The sequence below is a fragment of the Artibeus jamaicensis genome, unplaced genomic scaffold, assembly GCF_021234435.1.
Source record: "Artibeus jamaicensis isolate MK-2021 breed Jamaican fruit bat unplaced genomic scaffold, CSHL_Jam_final contig_525, whole genome shotgun sequence".
Taxonomy (NCBI): domain Eukaryota; kingdom Metazoa; phylum Chordata; class Mammalia; order Chiroptera; family Phyllostomidae; genus Artibeus; species Artibeus jamaicensis.
This window is the reverse complement of record NW_026521874.1, coordinates 14,623,557-14,642,024: the sequence shown is the minus strand read 5'-3', so window position 1 is coordinate 14,642,024 and position 18,468 is coordinate 14,623,557. Positions and strand designations below refer to the sequence as shown.

Below are 18,468 nucleotides of genomic sequence, written 5' to 3'. Positions count from 1 at the left end.
CCTGGTAATCTCTACCCTACATTCTGTCTACGATTTTGCCTATTTTGTCCTTGTGTGTCTGGCTGATTTCACTTAGCATAACAGTTTCAAGGTGTACCCATAGAATGTATCAGAATTCCAGTTCTTTTCAGGACTGAGTAATATTCCATTGTAGGTATACACCTCACTCCCTAAATGGATTTGTAACCTATTAATTGGCCATAACTTGCAGTTTGAGAAGCACTAAGTGGGGCCTTGCAGGATGAGTTTATCAGGCCCAGAAGGGCAAGTAACAATAAGACCACAGAGGGAGGCCCTGGAGGGGGAGAGACTGAACGGGAAGACCGGGCCACAAGGGCCTGGCTGGTTGGTAAAACTGTGCAGCTTGATCTACTGCATCTCAGAGATGCTGCTCTGGACCTCAGCCTTGCCACATCCTCTGCCTGGCACAAGGCCCTTCCTTCCTTCCTTCCTTCCTTCCTTCCTCCCTCCCTCCCTCCCTCCCTCCCTCCCTCCCTCCTCCCTCCCTCCCTCCCTCCCTTCCTTCCTTCCTTCCTTCCTTCCTTCCTTCCTTCCTTCCTTCCTTCCTTCCTTCCTTCTTTCCTCCCTTCCTTCCTTCCTTCTTTCCTCCCTTCCTTCCTTCCTTCCTTCCTTCCTTCCTTCCTTCCTTCCTTCCTTCCTTCCTTCCTTCATCAAATGTATATCGAGCACCTACATGGTGCCAGCAAGCAGTGCGGACCCAGAACCAGGCAGAGCCCTGTCCTACCTGGGCTCACTAGTGGGTGGGATAGGCAGGAAGTCATGAAAGGATCCCATGAGACAATGCCCAGTCCTCGGACTAGGACACATCCTGAAGTGGCAGGAGGAACTGGGGGGACTTCTCTAAGGATGTGACGACTGAGGGGAGGGATGGTTATGCCTCACCTGGGCCGAGGGGCACGGAGGCACTCACCTCCAGCGGCTGATGGAGCACCTTGCCAGAAGGGCCAGGCGCAGCTCACCTGGCTTTGTTGGGGAGAATGGGGTGAGCCTAGCGAGGTTCCAGGGTCAGGCATGGGGGCCTCTCAGGCAGTGGTGAGCAATTTGATCTTTACTCCCAAACAATGAGATCCACTGACCTGTTTCAAGGCTGGGGGTGGGGTGGGTAGGAGGAGGGACATGTGTGCTTTGATTTGATCAAATTTAGATCCTGGCTGCTGTCTAGGTGGGGAGGGTGGTGGCCAGGAGCAGGGGAGGGATGGTGCCAGGGGAGATTTCGACTGAATCTGGGGATGGACAGGATTAGTGTGTGCACACGTGTGCATGTGTGGGCACAAGTGTGTGGGTATATGCATGCACCCGGGTGAGGGTTCAAGTCAGACAGCACCTCCAGGTCTCCCTTCCTAACCTGAGACTTCCCCCAAAGAAGGGTAGCCACGACACCAATGGCGGGAGGAAGCCCAGGGCCTGGTGGCCTCCCCCCTCATGGCCCTGCCTTTGCAGCATCATCAGGTCCCTGAACCTCCTGGCCCTGCTCTCTCCCAGCTCCCTGTGATTTAAAAGGCATTTTCCTTCGCGGTGATGTGGATTCCAAAACGCCACATCCATCTCCTCGGCCTGGTGAGGCCGGCCTGTCTGAGCTATAGCAGATTGCTTTCTGCATGCGTGAGGCGGGTGGAGGGCACCGGTTTGCTCCTTCTGCTCCCTGTGCCTGGAACATTTGAGCAAACATTCCTGGCTGCTTTGGAAGTTACCAAACCCAGATGAGCTCATCCAAGCCAGAGGTGGGGGCGGCTGGCGTCTAGAGCCTGCCCGGAGCTCACCAGGTGGCCCAGTGGCAAATGTCAGAGGCGGCTGGGCCTCAGCTGGGGAGGGTGGGCCCTGCACAGCTGGGCCAGGCCCAGGGAACCCTGGGTGGGGACTTCTGTGCTCCTCAGACCTGGCAGCATGTTGGTGTTGCAAGGTCTCTGGATGCGAGCTGGGGGCCTCGGACCGCACAGCCAGGGCCTGGGAAGGAGCAAATGTGTGATACAGGCACCTCATCAATTCTCAGGGCTGCCCTGTGGGAGCCGGCCCGCCCGGCAGGGGCCTCACTCCATGTAGTAGCACTGCCATTTATTGAGTGTTAACTATGTGCTAAGTGCTTTGTGCCCGGCTCACCCACCTGGCAAGCCCAGGAACTATTATTCTCCCCACTTGGCAGATGGGGAGACTGAGGCTCAGGAAGGTGAAGTTCTACTAGGAGTGGCCGAGTTGGGGCTGACCCTATTCACCTCTAGCTTGTACTGGTTTTTCTGCTGCTTGGCAAACAGTGTCCAGAGGGAGAGCTGCTGGTGCTGTTACTGGCCAAACAGTGATCCTCTATGGCCTGTTCCAAGGAGCTGACTCAAATGAGCATGATACTTACTCTCTCTGGGCTCTGTGTCCTCACTGGGGTGGGAAGGGCATTCAAAGCCCACCAGCCCCTGGTACCCTTCACAGTCTAAGTGGCAGGGGGTGGGTTGGGGGGTCCCCCTGAGCCTTCCCTGGGGAGCTCTGTTTATTTCCTGCCTGAACATAGGCTCTTATTTCGAAGGAATTCTCCTCATGCACCTTCCCAAAGCAGGGTGCCTTCCTCTAAATTCCCTCCTGTAAAATGGGTACAGGCAGAACGCCACTGTAAGGCCGGTGTGAGAATTCCGAATGATCTCTGGCGAGGACTCAGCGGAGAGGCTGATGCATGGTGAGGGCTCATCACTGGAGACGCTGTTCCTCCTACTGTGGGGGGCCAGGACACCCCATCCCCATTTTCTACAGGGCTCACACTTCCAGGAAGCCCTCCAGAGGAAGTCTCTGTGTCCTCAAAACCCCATCCACGTACCTTCTAGGAACGGCACAAAACTGTGACGTGGAACAGGCACCATTTCACTCCTCCCTCACAAATGCTTTTTGGTGGAGGTACTGCTTTTACAGATGAGGAAACTGAGGCACAGAGAGGGAAATGACCTTTTCAGGGTCAGAGATCTTAGATCTGTGTGACCCTCTGAGCCACACATGCCTGAAACTCTTTGGTGCACAGCGAAGAGGAACAGGACAAGTTCTGAGCAAACAGGGATGCACCTGGCAACCCCTGTAGCTGCTATTGCTTCAGATGCACAGAGAACGGCTTCAGATTCCAGCTGCTCGTGGGGTTTTGTCCTGGGAGACAAGTCCTCGGCTCTGGGCACTGGGGCACCAAGTCTGGGGGACCTTTTTTCCCCTTGCTTTGGGGCGATTCTCCCAGTCCCCACTCCCAACCCCAATGCAGACACCACCCCACTGCAGCCTCCCCTGGGGGGTGAGGGGACAACAGAGAGTGGATTTGAAAGGCTTTGGCTAATGACAGGCTGGTCCAGAGTTTTCCCATCAAATATGCTTGTTTGGTTCTGTTTATAAGGCTGGTTTCCCAGCTAGATTCTCCGTGGTAATGAGCCTGCATTGCTGATTGCTGAAGGGAGAGAAGGGAAGCAGCTGTGGGGGTGGGGCAGGGGTGGGTGGGATCTTGCTAAACGGGGTTCGTTGAATAATGATGAACCCTGCCGAACTTTTGCATTTTCTGACTAATTGTGTGGCACAGGACGCCGTATGTGTGATGCCTGTCTTTTCGCCGAATGGGAACTTTTTCAAGTGGAGGCTGGACTGGGCCGTGGAGTCTCAGAGGCCTCAGTTCCAGCCGTGGCTCTGGTTTGAGTTATTTTGGGACCAGGGCCTGGGTTCAGCGCACTCCACTTAGAAAATGGAAAATAGAAGCTCATAGCTGGCTGCCGTCTGGGGAAGAGAAATCTTTGTGGATGGAGAGGTTGGCTGAACAGCTTCAGAATCCCACAGACCCCAGTTGGGACGGGCCCTGCCGTGTACCTCCAGCAAGTTTCTAGGGATAAGGGAGGCACCAACCTCCCAGGATGCTGTTAAAGATCAAGAGGTCTAGGGGTGTTTCTGAGCTCCGCCGGGGGCAGGTCTTGTCAATGTTGCCATTCACATTTTCAAGCAGCGGTCCAGTTTCTCACCCGCCAGGTCACAGCTCCGCATGTTGGTGTTGGCTCTGAGCTGGACTCCTGAGGAAGGAGCTTGCCCCAGGGCAGGTTGGCTTGTGGAAGAGAGCTTGATGCTGGAAGCAGGGTTTGGAGCCCTGGCCCCCTTGTGTGTCTGGGTCCCTGGGAAGCTGAAATGCCTTATGGTGGCCAGAGCTTTTTTTCTGTGCAGGTAGCCTGGCCAGGTGAGCTGGGAAACAGTTACTTTATCATTCAAGGAGAATTTAGGGGATCCCTTGTATTGAAACCCTGTTGTGAGGCCTGGAGGCCTCTGGGAAGCAGGGGTGCGGGGATAGGTGTGCAGGAAGGAACAAGAAGGAGAGGATTCCCCCCACAGAGTGGGAGTCTTCGGCGACAAGGGAAAGGGGAGTGTCTTGGTTCTGCCCACACCCCTCCCCAACCCCCTCTCCGGGGCTCATAGCAGGGCTCAAGCTGCACAGATTGTGGGCTGGTATGTGGGCTGATAGTGAGGTGAAGCCAGGCCAGAAGTGAGTCCGGTTCTGCTTCTCACTTGCTGGATGACCTTGGGTACATCCTGTTACCTCTCTGTGCTTCCGCTCCCTCCTTTATAAAATGGGAGGGAAAAAATAGCTAGCTCACAGGGTAGTGATATAATATAATACAACGATGTAATGCATATTATATAATGTGGGCTGGGTGCTTCCCACACTCGCAGCCTCCCCGACACCACTGGAGACAGGCGTCAGTAGAGATCCAGAAACTGGCGCTCCAGGCTGGGTCTTGCCCATGGTATGTGGTCAGGGCATGGAGGCACTGGCCTTAGAACCTAACACATCTAGCTCTCTTGTAAATACCCCTTTGGTCTCACCCAGCTGAGGGGTGAGAAAGCAGTCATGCCCCATACGGAGTAACCTCTGCACCCACTGAGGCAGGAGGGGCCCCCATCAGTGCTGACGGCCCTGAGTGAAGAGCTAGGGGGCGGCGCCCTGCCCGTGCAGGCTGCCTGGGGACAGACTCAGGGCTTGATCTCTCCCAGGCCCCGATTCCAGAAACACCATGGAAGATGGCTTCTGGGACCACTTGAAAGGAAAAGAGAGAGGGAGACCCTCAAGTCTCCAGTGACCCTTTTAATCTCATCTGGGACTCTGTCACTTGACTTTCCTTAAACCCCCCGATGGCACCCCAGAAAAATGTCCAAACTTTCCCACTGGCCTTGGTGGTCCTCCTGGTCTGGGTCCTGCTGGCCTCTTGGGCTTCAAACCCCACCCCTCTCCCTCCTACTGGAAATAAACTGCTGCCTGAACCTTCCCATGTCTGTTTAACCTGATTCCTCCTCTTGGGAAGTCCTTTGACCCTCTTCTGGTCAGCAAACTCCTATTCTACCTACAAAACCAGCCTCTGGAAATTCTTCCTTATCATTGTCCCCTCCCAGCACAGTTATTTTATCCCAGTAGCGTACTGTGTAGTCCTTTTAGAACAGAATACTAGGTTTCCCAGATTGAGGGCTGGATCAGATCTTCTACTTTTTTTCTGAGTTCCCAGCCTGAGCCCTGGCATACAGCAGGCACTGAATGTGTATTCATTCAATGGACAGATGGAAGAGAGGCACCCCAAAATAATAAGGCATCATGCATAGAAAGAGTGGGAGGGGCCTGCCTGGTGCGGCTCAGTGGATTGAGCACCTGCCTCCAAACCGAAGGTGCCGGTTCGATTCCCAGTCAGGGCACATACCTGGGTTTCCAGCCAGGTCCCTGCTTGGGGGTATGTGAGAGGCAACCGATTGATGTATCTCTTGTACAGTGACGTTTCTATCCCTTTCCTTCTTCCCCCTTTCCCCTCTCTCTACAAGTGTGTTGCTTAGTAACCGGCAGCTGGTGGTGGCTTCATGAGGGTCTCATTCCTTCCAGCCTCTAGGTGGCTACTTTCTTTTCCCCCAGCCGTAGCTGGGCCTATCCCAGAGGGTTCAGCCCTGGGTGCTGCCTGGACAGATGCCAACCTGCACCCACTTACACCAGCACAGTGGAGGGTGGGAGAGGTGGAGGTGACCACCTGAGAGAGTCACCCTCTCTCTCAAAGGGTGGCTGGGGAAGCAGGGCTGATCTGTCAGGGAAACCCAATTTCTCCACTGCTCTCCACTCTCCTTGATCCAAATGCAGAAGAAATAATAATGATAATAATGGCAATAAGAAAGGCTATCATTTCATGAATGCCTGCCATCTGCTGCGCTGTGCTGCTTTTAAACATTGTTTCCAATCCTTATGCTCCATATGAACTGACTGGGACTCTTTTTTTTTTCCAATGGGGGAAATTGGGGCTCAGAGGAAGAAAGGATTGTGTCCAAGGTCAAGCCAGATCTCAAATGGGAAAGACAAGAGTTGAATCTGGGTACATCATGCCAAAGTTTAAATCCTTCCCACCGCTAAGTGACAAGGGGAGTCATTCTGGGGACTGTGTACTCCAGGCAACGGGGGAAGCAGGTTCCCCTGCAGGTCTCCTAGGGGGCGCTGCCTGCAAGGGAGACTTGGTCTGCGGTGATTCTTGCGAGTGTCCGAGCCCCAAAGGGCATAGGGGTTGGGGGAGGAGGCTGGGGCTCTGAGTGTGTGTGTGTGAGAGTGGGCTAGTTTCTCATGTGTGTGTGATAAAGGGACTCACAGAGACTAATACTAATAATCACATTAATATCGAGAGTGAGGATAATGGCAGCAGTGATAAACATAGGGACCATTTCTAGGCACGCCCTGTGTTAAGCGCTTTATCAGAACTATCCCATTCCCGAACAGCAGGCAAGAGCCAGGTCTCAGGGTCAGGCGGATTGGTCTGGAGTCCGAGCTCTGCCATGCTTTGCCTGTGGGGGGAGTCATTTGGAAGGGGGGGCGGGTGGTGTTGTTTGTGGGGCCTGATGGGCCAGCTTGAAGGTCTCTGGGTCTGGTGGGTAGAGGGCGTGAGTGCTGGCTGTGCCGTGTTTTTGTTGGGTGAGGACTCACTAGTGGGGGTCCCCTCTTGGAGTGGAGCTCTTGGGTTGGCTCAGGTATGCCAAGCTCTCAGCCCTAGGTAGCTCCATGGGACACATTCCAGGAAACATCCCTCTTCAGCTCTGAGGGCCCGGTCCAGCTGTGTCCCCTCCTTCCCCCTCCTGGAGACCCCCTCTGACTGGTGCCTGCACACTCAGTGCCCCTGGAGGGGAGGGCTGAAGGGCGGGGAAGAAATAGGAGAAAGGCCCGGGGGGCTCCTGTGGCTCTGGGCTGTGTGCTGCCGGACACGGACTTTGAATCCGTCTGAGCACTAGGGGGCAATGTGTCTGTTCCAAAGAAGTGGCGGGCCCTTGCAGGTGGAACTCACACACAGGCACTCGCTGGGGCGCCCACCCCGAGGAGTTGCACACCAACGGCGTGTCCATGAGCACAGATGGGCACAGGCCTTGGCGCTGGCTCTCACACTCACATCAAACACATACACGTGAGCAGAAATGCAGGCACAAAAGGTATGAGGAAGGTGCGTGCACAGGGAGGCACGTACACAGAGACACACACACGGAGAAGCACTTGGGGCACAGACAGCCTTCCTCCCCCAGGGACACTCTCAGAGACACCCAGAGACGCAGGCACACAGAGGCATGCATGCAAACACAGACAGATGTCCCGCCACTCCCACTCAGAGGAAGACACAAATGCAGGCACGTGCCATGTGCCCACACGGCATTCGCAGTGTTAAGGAAAGGTGGCCCGGACCCCCAGCCTGGGCAGAAACACAGCTAGGCCCAAACACACCCTGCTTTCAGACACTTGCACACCTTGTAGGCCGAACTCTTGGAAATAGCCCCCAAAACAAACCTACACACCCCTCCCTGGAGTGTACAGAGTTACTCCACAGGAAACCTGCCCAGGTGTTCAGGGGGCCTCTGCCCAGCCCTGAGCGAAGTCATGCCTCAGCCGAGAGCACATCCCAACTGGGGCTCCCCAGACTGCAGGTCTGCGGGTCGTTCTTCCCACTGCCTGGCCTACCCAGGGCTCCAGACTGGTCTCAACTTTCCATCTTCCCTCTAGACACATGGGCACATAAGACCCCTCTCATAGGTGCCTCTTAAGATACTTGTAACCCAGAACCAACCACTGTGGACCAGGTATGTGAACGGGTGTCATAGGCTTTGCACAGGCATTGGCCCACACAGGGGTCTCCCCCCTGGCAACCAGTACCACTACTGGTCTCCTTCCAGACCCAGAGGCTTAGTGTCTCCCAGGTTCTGGACTGGGGCCCTGTGGGCGGGGGGCATCAATGGAGGCCCACCCAGGCCCTTTATTTCTTTGTGCCTCCATCAGCCAAGCCTCACTCTTTTCTCAGTCTCTCACTTCTCTGTCACTTTGCTAAGTAATAATTTCCATGTCCAATTCCATTTCTTTTCTAGTTCTGAAACCTCTAAGCTATCAGCAAGAGGATAGTTCACATGAAAACTAATTACACAAAATCAATATTTAATCACAGACCAACAACCTGATCCTGCAGAAAAATCCTTTTAAAACTCCACCGCCCTGTACAAATACTCCTTCCTGATGCTTATTTATGGACCCCATTTTTGGTGGGAGTCATTTTCATTTTTAATTTCAAAAAGAAAAAAAATATCTGTCCACGTCCACAACAGGGAGATCCCGTGAAGGGCCTTAGGTCTGAGCTTGCTTCAGTTCTCTGAATTTCAAAGTTGCAGGGTTTTATTGTTTGCTTTTATTTTTAGTCTTCTTTGCGGGGGGGGGGGGGGGATCATTTTCCTCTGCAGTCCCTCAAGATTCTGTTTCCTGCATCTTCTCACCCTAAGTTGAGCTCTTTCCCCAGCCTTTCTGCAAATCCGGCATCTGTCTTCCCAGCAGCAACTCCGGGGAGCAATGAATCGGCCTGCACCACGCGGTAACTTTTTAACTCCCTCCCGAGTTCGTGGAGTGCTTAATCTGAGGTTTTTAAATAAAAAGGGCTCAGGGGTTGGTTTTATTATAACGTTTATTTCATTTCAGATTTCATGCGTAATTTAGCAAACGCTAGACAGACTTGGGCGATAAACACTTTCTTTTGTGGGGGAGAAAAGGCATTTTTATACACCATGCTTAATTTTATTTAGATTTAATAGCGATATCAGGGGCACTTCAAAGAAAGTTCTTTTTTTTTTTCCTCTTCCCTTTGCCTAAGAATGCTAGTTGGCTCACAAAATTGCCTCGTGCTATTTTATGGCAAGGAAAACACACACAGGCAGGCAGGCACACAGAATAAACGCCTCCACTACCCTCTATCACCTTTAACTTCCAACTTCTAATTGCTAGATAGATTTCAGCCTCAGTGGGGATCAGGAAGATCTAAACATTTTAACTAAGATTATTGGGATAAATATTTCATAAAGAGCAGGGCAGATATTAAATTACTCCTATTGATTTTAGTATCACAACCCAATTTCGTTCCTTGGCCTCTTCCGTTTAATTGATCTCTTAAGGAGGCCAACCTCTCGCCCACCGAGGGTCTGGGCCTGGCCCTGGTGCCAGGAGTAAGGTGCTCCAGCCCACCCGTTCGTCCTCCGCTCGGAGGTCTTTCCTGTGTTCCAAGCTGCTTCGCCGGTCTGCGCTGGACTTAGCCGATGTGTCCACCATAAAGTGACCCAGTGGTTATGGCTCCTCCCGGAGGAAGAAGCCAGCGACTGAGGGCTGGGAACCCCAGGCTGAGGCATTTAGGGAACAATCGTGCTCCCGAGTGAGAGAGGAGGGACTAAGAGTCCTGGTCTCTCGACGAGAACCCTAACTTCAGATTTTCCTGTCTGCTTTCACCTCCAAGAAAATCCGAGGGCGGGTTAACAGGGGCGCCTCTAAGAAGCAGACAAGCAGTGGGGAGCCGAGGGTTCGTCCTAGGCTGAAGCACAGTCGATTCTTAGCGACTTTACGTGGCAAGTCCAGGAGCTTTGCCGGGCGACCCCATTGTCTGAGCGCCCCGCACCGCTTACCGCCCACCTCCCCGCCCCCTGCCCACCCCGCAGGTCTCTCTTCAGTTGGGGGTGGGGAGTTGGTAACTGTGTGAGTGGGAAGGGGTGCGAACAAAGGCAAGCTCCCACCACTCTAAGTCTGCACCCTCCTCCCCCGGGAGACCAGGGCTAGCTCCCAGAGCGCTGGCACCCGACCCCCAGGCGAGACTAGCGCGGGGAACCCCGGAGTTGGCGAAGTGCGGGATCGTACCGGGGCCTCAGCCGCCAGCTCCCAGGACCACCTTAAGAGCGAGCCCCGCCCCGGACCCGGAGCTCGGACTGCGCTGATTGGTGCAAATGCAATGGCTGAAATTGATTGCTGAAATGCAAAACTTGTTGCTGCTTCTCCCAGCGCTGGGCGAGACGCAGACACAGAGAGGGGAGCTGAGACCCTCGGAACGCCCCACGCAGAGCCCCCCCCCCCCGCTAGCCAGGAGAGGGGTGCGCGGCCCCCCCAGAGCTGCCCTCGACCCCCCCATTTTGGTCTCTGAGAGCTCAGCCGGAACGCCTTAGCCTGCTCGCCCAGCGTGTCCCTCAGCCAGCGTACGCCCCCCTTTCGGGGTCCGAGGGGGACTCGCGAAGCACCTCGGCGCAGAGGCAGGGAACCCGAGCTTCGGAGCAACCCAACCCCTCGTTTCTCTGCCTGTCTGCGCCTGGAACCGGGCGTGGAGACCCCAGCGAACTCAGAGACTCAGCAGCAGAGGACCTAAACGGCAGGAGGCGGACCTGGCCGCGAAGAGGCGCGCGGGGGTGCGGCGCGCCGGGGTACAGCTGACTGGCCACGGAGCAGGGGAACCGTGTCTTCTCCCCAACCCTCGGCTCCAGCCCCGGGTGCCTGCCACCTCCCCAGTCCCGCTGCGACCTCGGCTCGAGGGCGAACGTTGGTGATGCCGAGCGGAGCCTGCAGTCCTCCAAGCCGCTGAAGAAACAGTAGCCGCTTGCTCGGGGCCGACCGGGACTGTGCGAGCGGATCGTGCTTGGTGGAGGCTCGGGCTACCGAGTGCCGGGACTCCGGGGGGAGGGGGGAGGGACCACTCTGTGTCCGGGCGGCAGCCACGGCTTTAAAGGGTCTTTCTGCCCGACCCTTTAGCAGCTCCTCTACGAACTCCGGGAGGCTTCGGGCGGCGTCCTGGGGCTCCCTACGCGACCTGATCGGACTTAAGAAGGTGATCGCTCTGATTTCCCTGCCTCCTTCCCGCCTCCTTCCCCCTACTTAACTTTTTGTCTCTACTCACCTGCAGCTCTGTCCCCTCCCCGCAAACCCACCAGTGGCTGTGCCAACCGTGCTGGGCATGGGCCCTCCAACACCTCTCCTGGAGGCCCCGCGGCGCCGCAAGATGTGAGAGGCCCGTGTGGGGCAGAACCAAAGCTTCGGGAGATAGCCCGAAGTCTCCACACGCCAGGAGGGGTGGCTGCGCGCGCTGTGCGCCCACGGTACTGATCGTCCCGGAGCGCCCAACCCAGGGCCAGAACGAGTAGCTGGCCGGAGGCGCGCAGCGGGGAGCAGGCTGTCATGCCCTATTGATTCCCCCACCCCCCGCCAAGTATGTTTGGGCTGGACCAATTCGAGCCCCAGATCAACAGCAGGAACGCTGGCCAGGGCGAGAGGAACTTTAACGAGGCCGGACTAAGCATGAGCACCCACTTTAAGGCCCCGGCTTTCCACGCGGGGGGACCCCCTGGCTCCGTGGACCCTGCCATGAGTGCGCTGGGCGAGCCCCCGATATTGGGCATGAACATGGAGCCTTACGGCTTCCACACGCGCGGCCACTCGGAGTTGCACGCGGGGGGGCTGCAGGCGCAGCCGGTGCACGGATTCTTTGGAAGCCAGCAGCCGCACCACGGCCACCCGGGAGGTCACCACCCCCACCAACATCACCCTCACTTTGGGGGCAACTTTGGTGGCCCGGACCCAGGGGCCTCGTGCCTGCACGGGGGTCGCCTGCTCGGCTACGGCGGCGCCGGCGGCGGCCTGGGCAGCCAGCCGCCCTTTGCCGAGGGTTATGATCACATGGCGGAGAGCCAGGGGCCTGAGAGCTTCGGCCCGCAACGACCCGGGAACCTCCCGGACTTTCACAGTTCGGGCGCCTCGGGCCATGCCGTGCCCGCCCCATGCTTGCCTCTGGACCAGAGCCCGAACCGAGCCGCCTCCTTCCACGGCCTGCCCGCCTCCAGCGGCTCCGATTCCCACAGCCTGGAGAGCCGGAGGGTGGCGAACCAAGGAGCTGTCGACTCGCTGGAATACAATTACCCGGGCGAGGCGCCCTCGGGACATTTCGACCTGTTTTCGCCCTCTGATTCTGAGGGGCAGCTGCCTCATTATGCGGCGGGTCGCCAGGTTCCCGGGGGCTCTTTCCCGGGTGCCTCGGCCATGCCCAGAGCTGCAGGAATGGTGGGCTTGTCCAAGATGCACGCCCAGCAGCAGCAGCAGCAGCAGCAGCAGCAACAGCACGGTCTGTTCTTCGAGAGGTTCGGCGGGGCCCGCAAGATGCCCGTGGGCATGGAGCCCGGGGTAGGCTCAAGGCACCCCTTAATGCAGCCTCCCCAGCAGGCCCCGCCGCCCCCTCAGCAGCAGCCCCCACAGCAGACTCAGCAGCCGCAGCAAGCACAGCAGCAGCAGCCTCCGCCTCCTGGGCTTCTGGTCCGACAAAATTCGTGCCCGCCTGCGCTCCCCCGGCCCCAGCAGGGCGAGGCGAGCACGCCCGGGGGCAGCCTGCAGGATGGGGGCCCCATGCTGCCCAGCCAACACGCGCAGTTCGAGTACCCCATCCACAGGCTGGAGAACCGGAGCATGCACCCTTATTCTGAGCCTGTGTTCAACATGCAGCATCCCCCACCGCAGCAGGCGCCGAACCAGCGGCTGCAGCATTTCGACGCACCCCCTTATCTGAATGTGGCCAAGAGGCCGCGCTTTGACTTCCCGGGCAGCGCGGGAGTGGATCGCTGCGCTTCGTGGAACGGCAGCATGCACAACGGCGCTCTGGACAACCACCTCTCGCCCTCCGCCTATTCGGGCCTACCCGGCGAGTTCACACCGCCGGTCCCTGACAGCTTCCCCACAGGGCCACCCCTGCAGCATCCGGCCCCAGACCACCAGTCCCTGCAGCAGCAGCAACAGCAGCAGCAGCAGCAGCAACAACAACAGCAGCAGCAGCAGCAGCGCCAAAACGCGGCCCTCATGATTAAGCAGATGGCGTCGCGGAATCAGCAGCAGCGACTACGCCAACCCAACCTGGCCCAGCTAGGCCACCCCGGGGAAGTGACCCAGGGAGGCCTGGTGCATGGCGCCCCTGTGAGCGGCATGGCCCAGCCGAACTTTGAGCGCGAAAGCGGCGGCGCCGGCGCTGGGCGCCTGGGCACCTTTGAGCAACAAGCGCCGCACTTGGCGCAGGAGAGCGCATGGTTCCCAGGTCCGCATCCTCCACCTGGTGACCTGCTGCCCCGAAGGATGGGAGGCTCGGGCCTGCCCGCTGACTGCGGCCCGCACGACCCCGGGCTGGCGCCGCCCCCTCCGCCAGGTGGCTCAGGGGTGCTGTTCAGGGGCCCTCTGCAGGAGCCGCTGAGGATGCCCGGAGAGGGCCACGTGCCCGCGCTGCCCTCCCCGGGCCTGCAGTTCGGGGGTAGCCTGGCCGGCCTGGGCCAACTGCAGTCACCGGGGGCTGGAGTGGGGCTACCTAGCGCACCCTCCGAGCGCAGGGCCCCGCCGCCAGATTTCACGGCGCCCGCACTGGGGGGCCAGCCTGGCTTCCCGTTCGGCGCAGCGAACCGGCAGGCCACGCCACACAGCGGCCCAGGCGTGAACTCGCCCCCCAGCGCGGGCGGGGGTGGCGGCAGCACCGGCGGCAGCGGTGGCGGGGGCGCATACCCGCCGCAGCCAGATTTCCAGCCCAGCCAACGCACCTCGGCCAGTAAACTGGGCGCGCTCTCGCTGGGCTCCTTCAACAAGCCCAGCTCCAAGGACAACCTGTTCGGCCAGAGCTGCCTGGCTGCGCTCTCCACAGCGTGCCAGAACATGATCGCCAGCCTTGGGGCCCCCAACCTCAACGTGACCTTCAACAAGAAGAACCCGCCCGAGGGGAAGAGGAAACTGAGCCAGAACGAGACCGACGGTGCCGCCGTTGCCGGTAACCCGGGCTCGGATTACTTCCCCGGAGGGACTGCACCGGGCGCTCCGGGGCCCGGAGGCCCATCGGGGACCAGTAGCAATGGCTCTAAAACCTCGGGGCCGCCCAACCCTCCTGCCCAGGGGGACGGCACCAGCCTCTCTCCCAACTACACCTTGGAATCCACGTCGGGGAACGACGGCAAGCCGGTGCCCGGGGGCGGTGGCCGCGGAAGGGGTCGCAGAAAAAGGGACAGTGGTCACGTGAGCCCTGGGACCTTCTTCGACAAGTACTCTGCAGCGCCGGACAGCGGGGGCGCGCCTGGGGTGAGCCCAGGGCAGCAGCAAGCACCAGGCCCAGCCGTCGGGGGAAGCTCTACGGGCGAGGCACGCGGGGCACCTACGCCTCACGAGAAAGCGCTCACTTCGCCGTCGTGGGGGAAGGGGGCCGAGTTACTCCTGGGGGACCAGCCGGACCTCATGTCTTCCCTGGAGGGCGGGGCCAAGTCGGACAGTAGTTCCCCGCACGTGGGCGAGTTCGCCTCAGAGGAGGTGAGCACAAGCTACGCCAATGAGGATGAGGTGTCGTCCAGCTCCGACAACCCCCCGGCCCTGGCCAAAGCGAGTAGGAGTCCCCTGGTGACAGGCTCGCCCAAACTCCCTCCCCGAGGGGTGGGCGCTGGGGAGCATGGACCGAAGGCGCCCCCGCCCCCCCTTGGCCTGGGCATCTTGTCTACCTCTACCTCGACCCCTGACAGCTACGGCGGCAGTGGGGGCGCTGGCCATCCCGGCACGCCGGGCCTGGAGCAGGTCCGGACCCCTACGAGCAGCAGCGGCGCACCGCCACCCGACGAGATCCACCCGCTGGAGATCCTCCAGGCGCAGATCCAGCTGCAGAGGCAGCAGTTCAGCATCTCGGAGGACCAGCCCCTGGGGCTCAAGGGGGGCAAGAAGGGTGAGTGTGCCGTGGGGGCCGTGGGCGCCCAGAACGGAGACAGCGAGCTGGGCAGCTGCTGCTCCGAGGCTGTCAAGAGCGCCATGAGTACCATCGATCTGGACTCCCTGATGGCAGAGCACAGCGCCACCTGGTACATGCCGGCTGACAAGACCTTGGTGGACGGCGCGGACGACGACAAGACGCTGGCGCCCTGGGAGAAGGCCAAGCCCCAGAACCCCAACAGCAAAGAAGGTATATGCGCTCGTCCCGGTCCCCTTCTCACCTCCGGGAGACCTGCCCCACCCCCACTGCAGGCTTAGCGCCCCGCCCTGAAGGCTCCTTGAAAGGGGTGGGTCCTTGGGGTTGGGAGTGCACAGGGCTTTCTTAATGCCCAGCCCAGAGCGGGGTACCCTTCCTTTAACTTACACTGAGGGCTCTGTGAGCCTGCCCTTGCTTCCCCCTCAGGTGCTGCCAGGTAGACTCTCCTTCCTCTGGGCAGTAAGAACTTAGGTGGCAGCCCTGTGGGTGCCATTGCAGAGTCCCCTCTGCCCTCAAGTTTTAGCTGTGTTGCCGGGTGCTCAGAGGTCTAGGAGCCTTTCTTTTCCCACTGAGACCCCTCATGGCTCTCAGCCTTCAGGCAGGCTGCACTTCTTAGGGGCCGTGTGCCCCCCCCCTTCTTGGTAGGACACCTGGGAAGTTGTGTTAAGGCCTCCCCGCCTTTCCCTAGGCAGCCAACCTCTCGCCCAGCTCCCTTCCATGTGCCAGCATCTTTAGAAAAGAAAGTTCTCAGCTCTGGTTGTTCCCATCACTCCGAGGCAACGCCTAATTTGACATTTGCTCCTAATGAGTAGCCGTGTTGTCTCTTCTCCACGGCGAGAGTTGAGTTGAAAACTGGAGCCATGTAGGGGTTGTAGGAGGCAGGCAGCCTTTTCCAGGTGCGTCTCCTTCCTGTTTGGTGGGGCCGGGGTGGGGTCTGCTCGGCAGAGGCTGGACCACTCACCCAGGGCATCACTTGTGTGTGTGTGGGGCGGGGGCATGGATATATATTCTTAAGACACAAAGGACCTACGTTCGTAAATATCTCCATGGCTTTGGTGACAGATGTCCAGTCCCAGCTCTCCTTTGCATTCTAAGCATTCCCGCCCCACCAGGCCTGGAGGCTTTTTAAGGTGGGTGGGATGGGGGGTTAGTCAGTGAACCGCCATTCCAGTTAAAGTAGTAACAGTTTTTTTTTTAACCTGAAGAAGACTGGGCTGCTGTAGACATCAATTTTATTTTCATGGGACCTTTCCCCCCACTACCAGATAATGGCTTCTTAAAATTAGGTGACATCATCCCCCTCCCTACCCACATTCCTACCTTTTTCTTTTAAACCCTAGTTGAATCCTCTCGGTTTCAGCAGGCAGAATGTTATCACGAACGTTATTTATTCACCAGTGGCTGGCGATGTAAATGTCTTTAAAAATACACCCCTTGATTCTTGCTCCCTCTTAGAGTTCTTTTCCCTTTGCCCTTGGTTTCCTGGTCCTCCCACACATCCTGCTGTCTCTTGACCCCCAGTGTCAGGTGTGGGTAGGTTTTAGGAGAGTGGGATGGGCAGGAGGGGGAGGGGAACTCCGGCTGGAGTTGGGTGGCTCAGAACTCTGGGCTTTCAGGACGCCCGTCCCGGGGAAGCTTTCCCGCTTAGGTTTTCTCATTCATGAATGCGGCCTCGCTGCTTTTCTCTTTGTTCGCCTACTGCCCAGCCCGGGACGCAGTTCTCTCGTTTGGAGCCTGGTGTTTAGCATGCACAGCAGACGCTGGGGCCAGCATCGGCATTCTCCAGGCTTCTCCCAGGCACGGCCATAAATTGGTTAGTTTGGGACCCTCTGCTTCCTCTCCCCTTTGTCCCCCCCTCCTTTTAAAAATGGAGTTGGACACGACATCCTTCTCCCTCATCCCCCCCCCCCCCGCCTTTTATTTTCTTGTACACAACATCTCGGTCCCCGACCGATCGATAGCTGGTTAGCACAAATCCCAGCCCCTGTCACTTCTACCTGGCTCGGCCTGGCTGCCCCTCCTCCCCCCTTTCTCCCATCCCCCCCTCCGTAATTAAGAACATATTGGCCAAAACGGGGTGAGAAAAGTTAAAGAAGAAAACCCGATTTAGTGAATTAATAAAGAAAACCCGGTAGCACTTTGCCTGTGAGTCTTTTGAAAGACTTTAGGTGAAGTGGAATTGGGCGGTTTTAATGAGGGTTTTTTTTTTTTAAAGGTGTCCCACCACTCCCTTCCCTGTCCATCCAACTCATCTTCCTTCACAGAAAAAAGTAAATGAAAAGATGCAGGCCAGGAGTGAAGAAATGTCATTAAAGAAATGTTTCATTTTGCTTGTTGCCTTATCCCAGTCAGACAAGGGAAACTGTTGTTTTGCAAACAGATGTAGCCACTTTGGGGCTGATTTCCCCTGTGCACCCAACCGACCCTGCCCTGCACCCTGGAGGACAGGGGCTCCCTCCGGGAGCGGCTGCAGGGCTGGCCGCTTTAGAGGTCTCTGGCAGGGACACCCACTTGACCTCCTTTGTTTTGCACTCTGGGATGTGGGAACGACAGTTTCCTAGATAAAGCCCTGAATTGAGGTCACTCACAGCTTCTGCAGCCTCGGGGCTGCTAGTTAAGGCTTTGGAAGGTGTTTGCATCTGAGTGCTGCTCCCTTCCTGCTAGTAAATAAGGACGATTCAACTTTTCATTGTGATAACACCCTACAGTTCCATCTGCACAGGTTGTGTAAATAGGTACAACACAGCCTTCAGCGAGGCCCCTGAGAATCAGAGCGAAGTGTGCCCCTTTGAAACAGAGTTCAAAAAAGAAAAATTAAAGTGAGATGTTCTGCTTTTCCTTAAACACATGCCTGTATGGTCCCATCAGCCAGGAACCAGTGGGGTCCAGTGGCTTCGAATAACACCTTCTCTAGGTTCCAGCCTCCACTTGAGCCCTTTCTTTCCTCACCGGCCCCCCTCCCCCTCTAGGCAAAGCCCATTTTTGTAATGATATTTTATTTTGTCACGCCATAAAACACGCCAGTACTAATGTGATTAAATATTAACACCGTTTCTGAAATTCTTCGCTCTGATGACAAAATCCCGGTCGGTATTTAACAACGTGATCCCTGCTCCGATTGGAGAGAAGGAATTAAGTCTTCAGAGCGGCACCGGCCACGTAGCCAGGGGGACATGCCCAGATTGCTTTATGGGGTTTAGATGTCCTTTAGAAACTAGACCAGCAAATTGCAGTTCTGGAAAAGTCAAGGCCAGCTTGACATGTCATTACAATTTTTTTTTTTTAATCAGGGAAGTGAGCCTTCCAAAATTATGCTGCCCCTGACTTCTTAACCCACCAAACAACTTTTATATAATGAGACTGTGCATCTCATCCTAGGTTCTGTTTGCACAAAGTTCAGTGGGGGAAGGGTAAGGACATGTAAAGGAAAAAA

The 18,468-nt window shown here is 57.3% G+C and overlaps 1 protein-coding gene across 2 annotated transcripts in view; it reads left to right on the top strand.

Annotated features, from left to right (window-relative positions):
• The first annotated feature begins 11,107 nt into the window (after nt 1-11,107).
• The window catches only part of MN1 (MN1 proto-oncogene, transcriptional regulator), a 46,163-nt gene continuing 38,802 nt past the window's right edge, over nt 11,108-18,468 (top strand). Inside the window, exons 1-2 of one of the 2 annotated variants that reach the window (XM_053669933.1) lie at nt 11,108-15,248; nt 16,742-16,848. In XM_053669933.1, coding sequence (XP_053525908.1) covers nt 11,504-15,248; nt 16,742-16,848 — 3,852 coding nt within the window. In that variant the 5' untranslated portion in view covers nt 11,108-11,503. The remainder of the gene's footprint in view (nt 15,249-16,741; nt 16,849-18,468) is intronic. The other variant, XM_037153321.2, reaches the window with a different exon arrangement.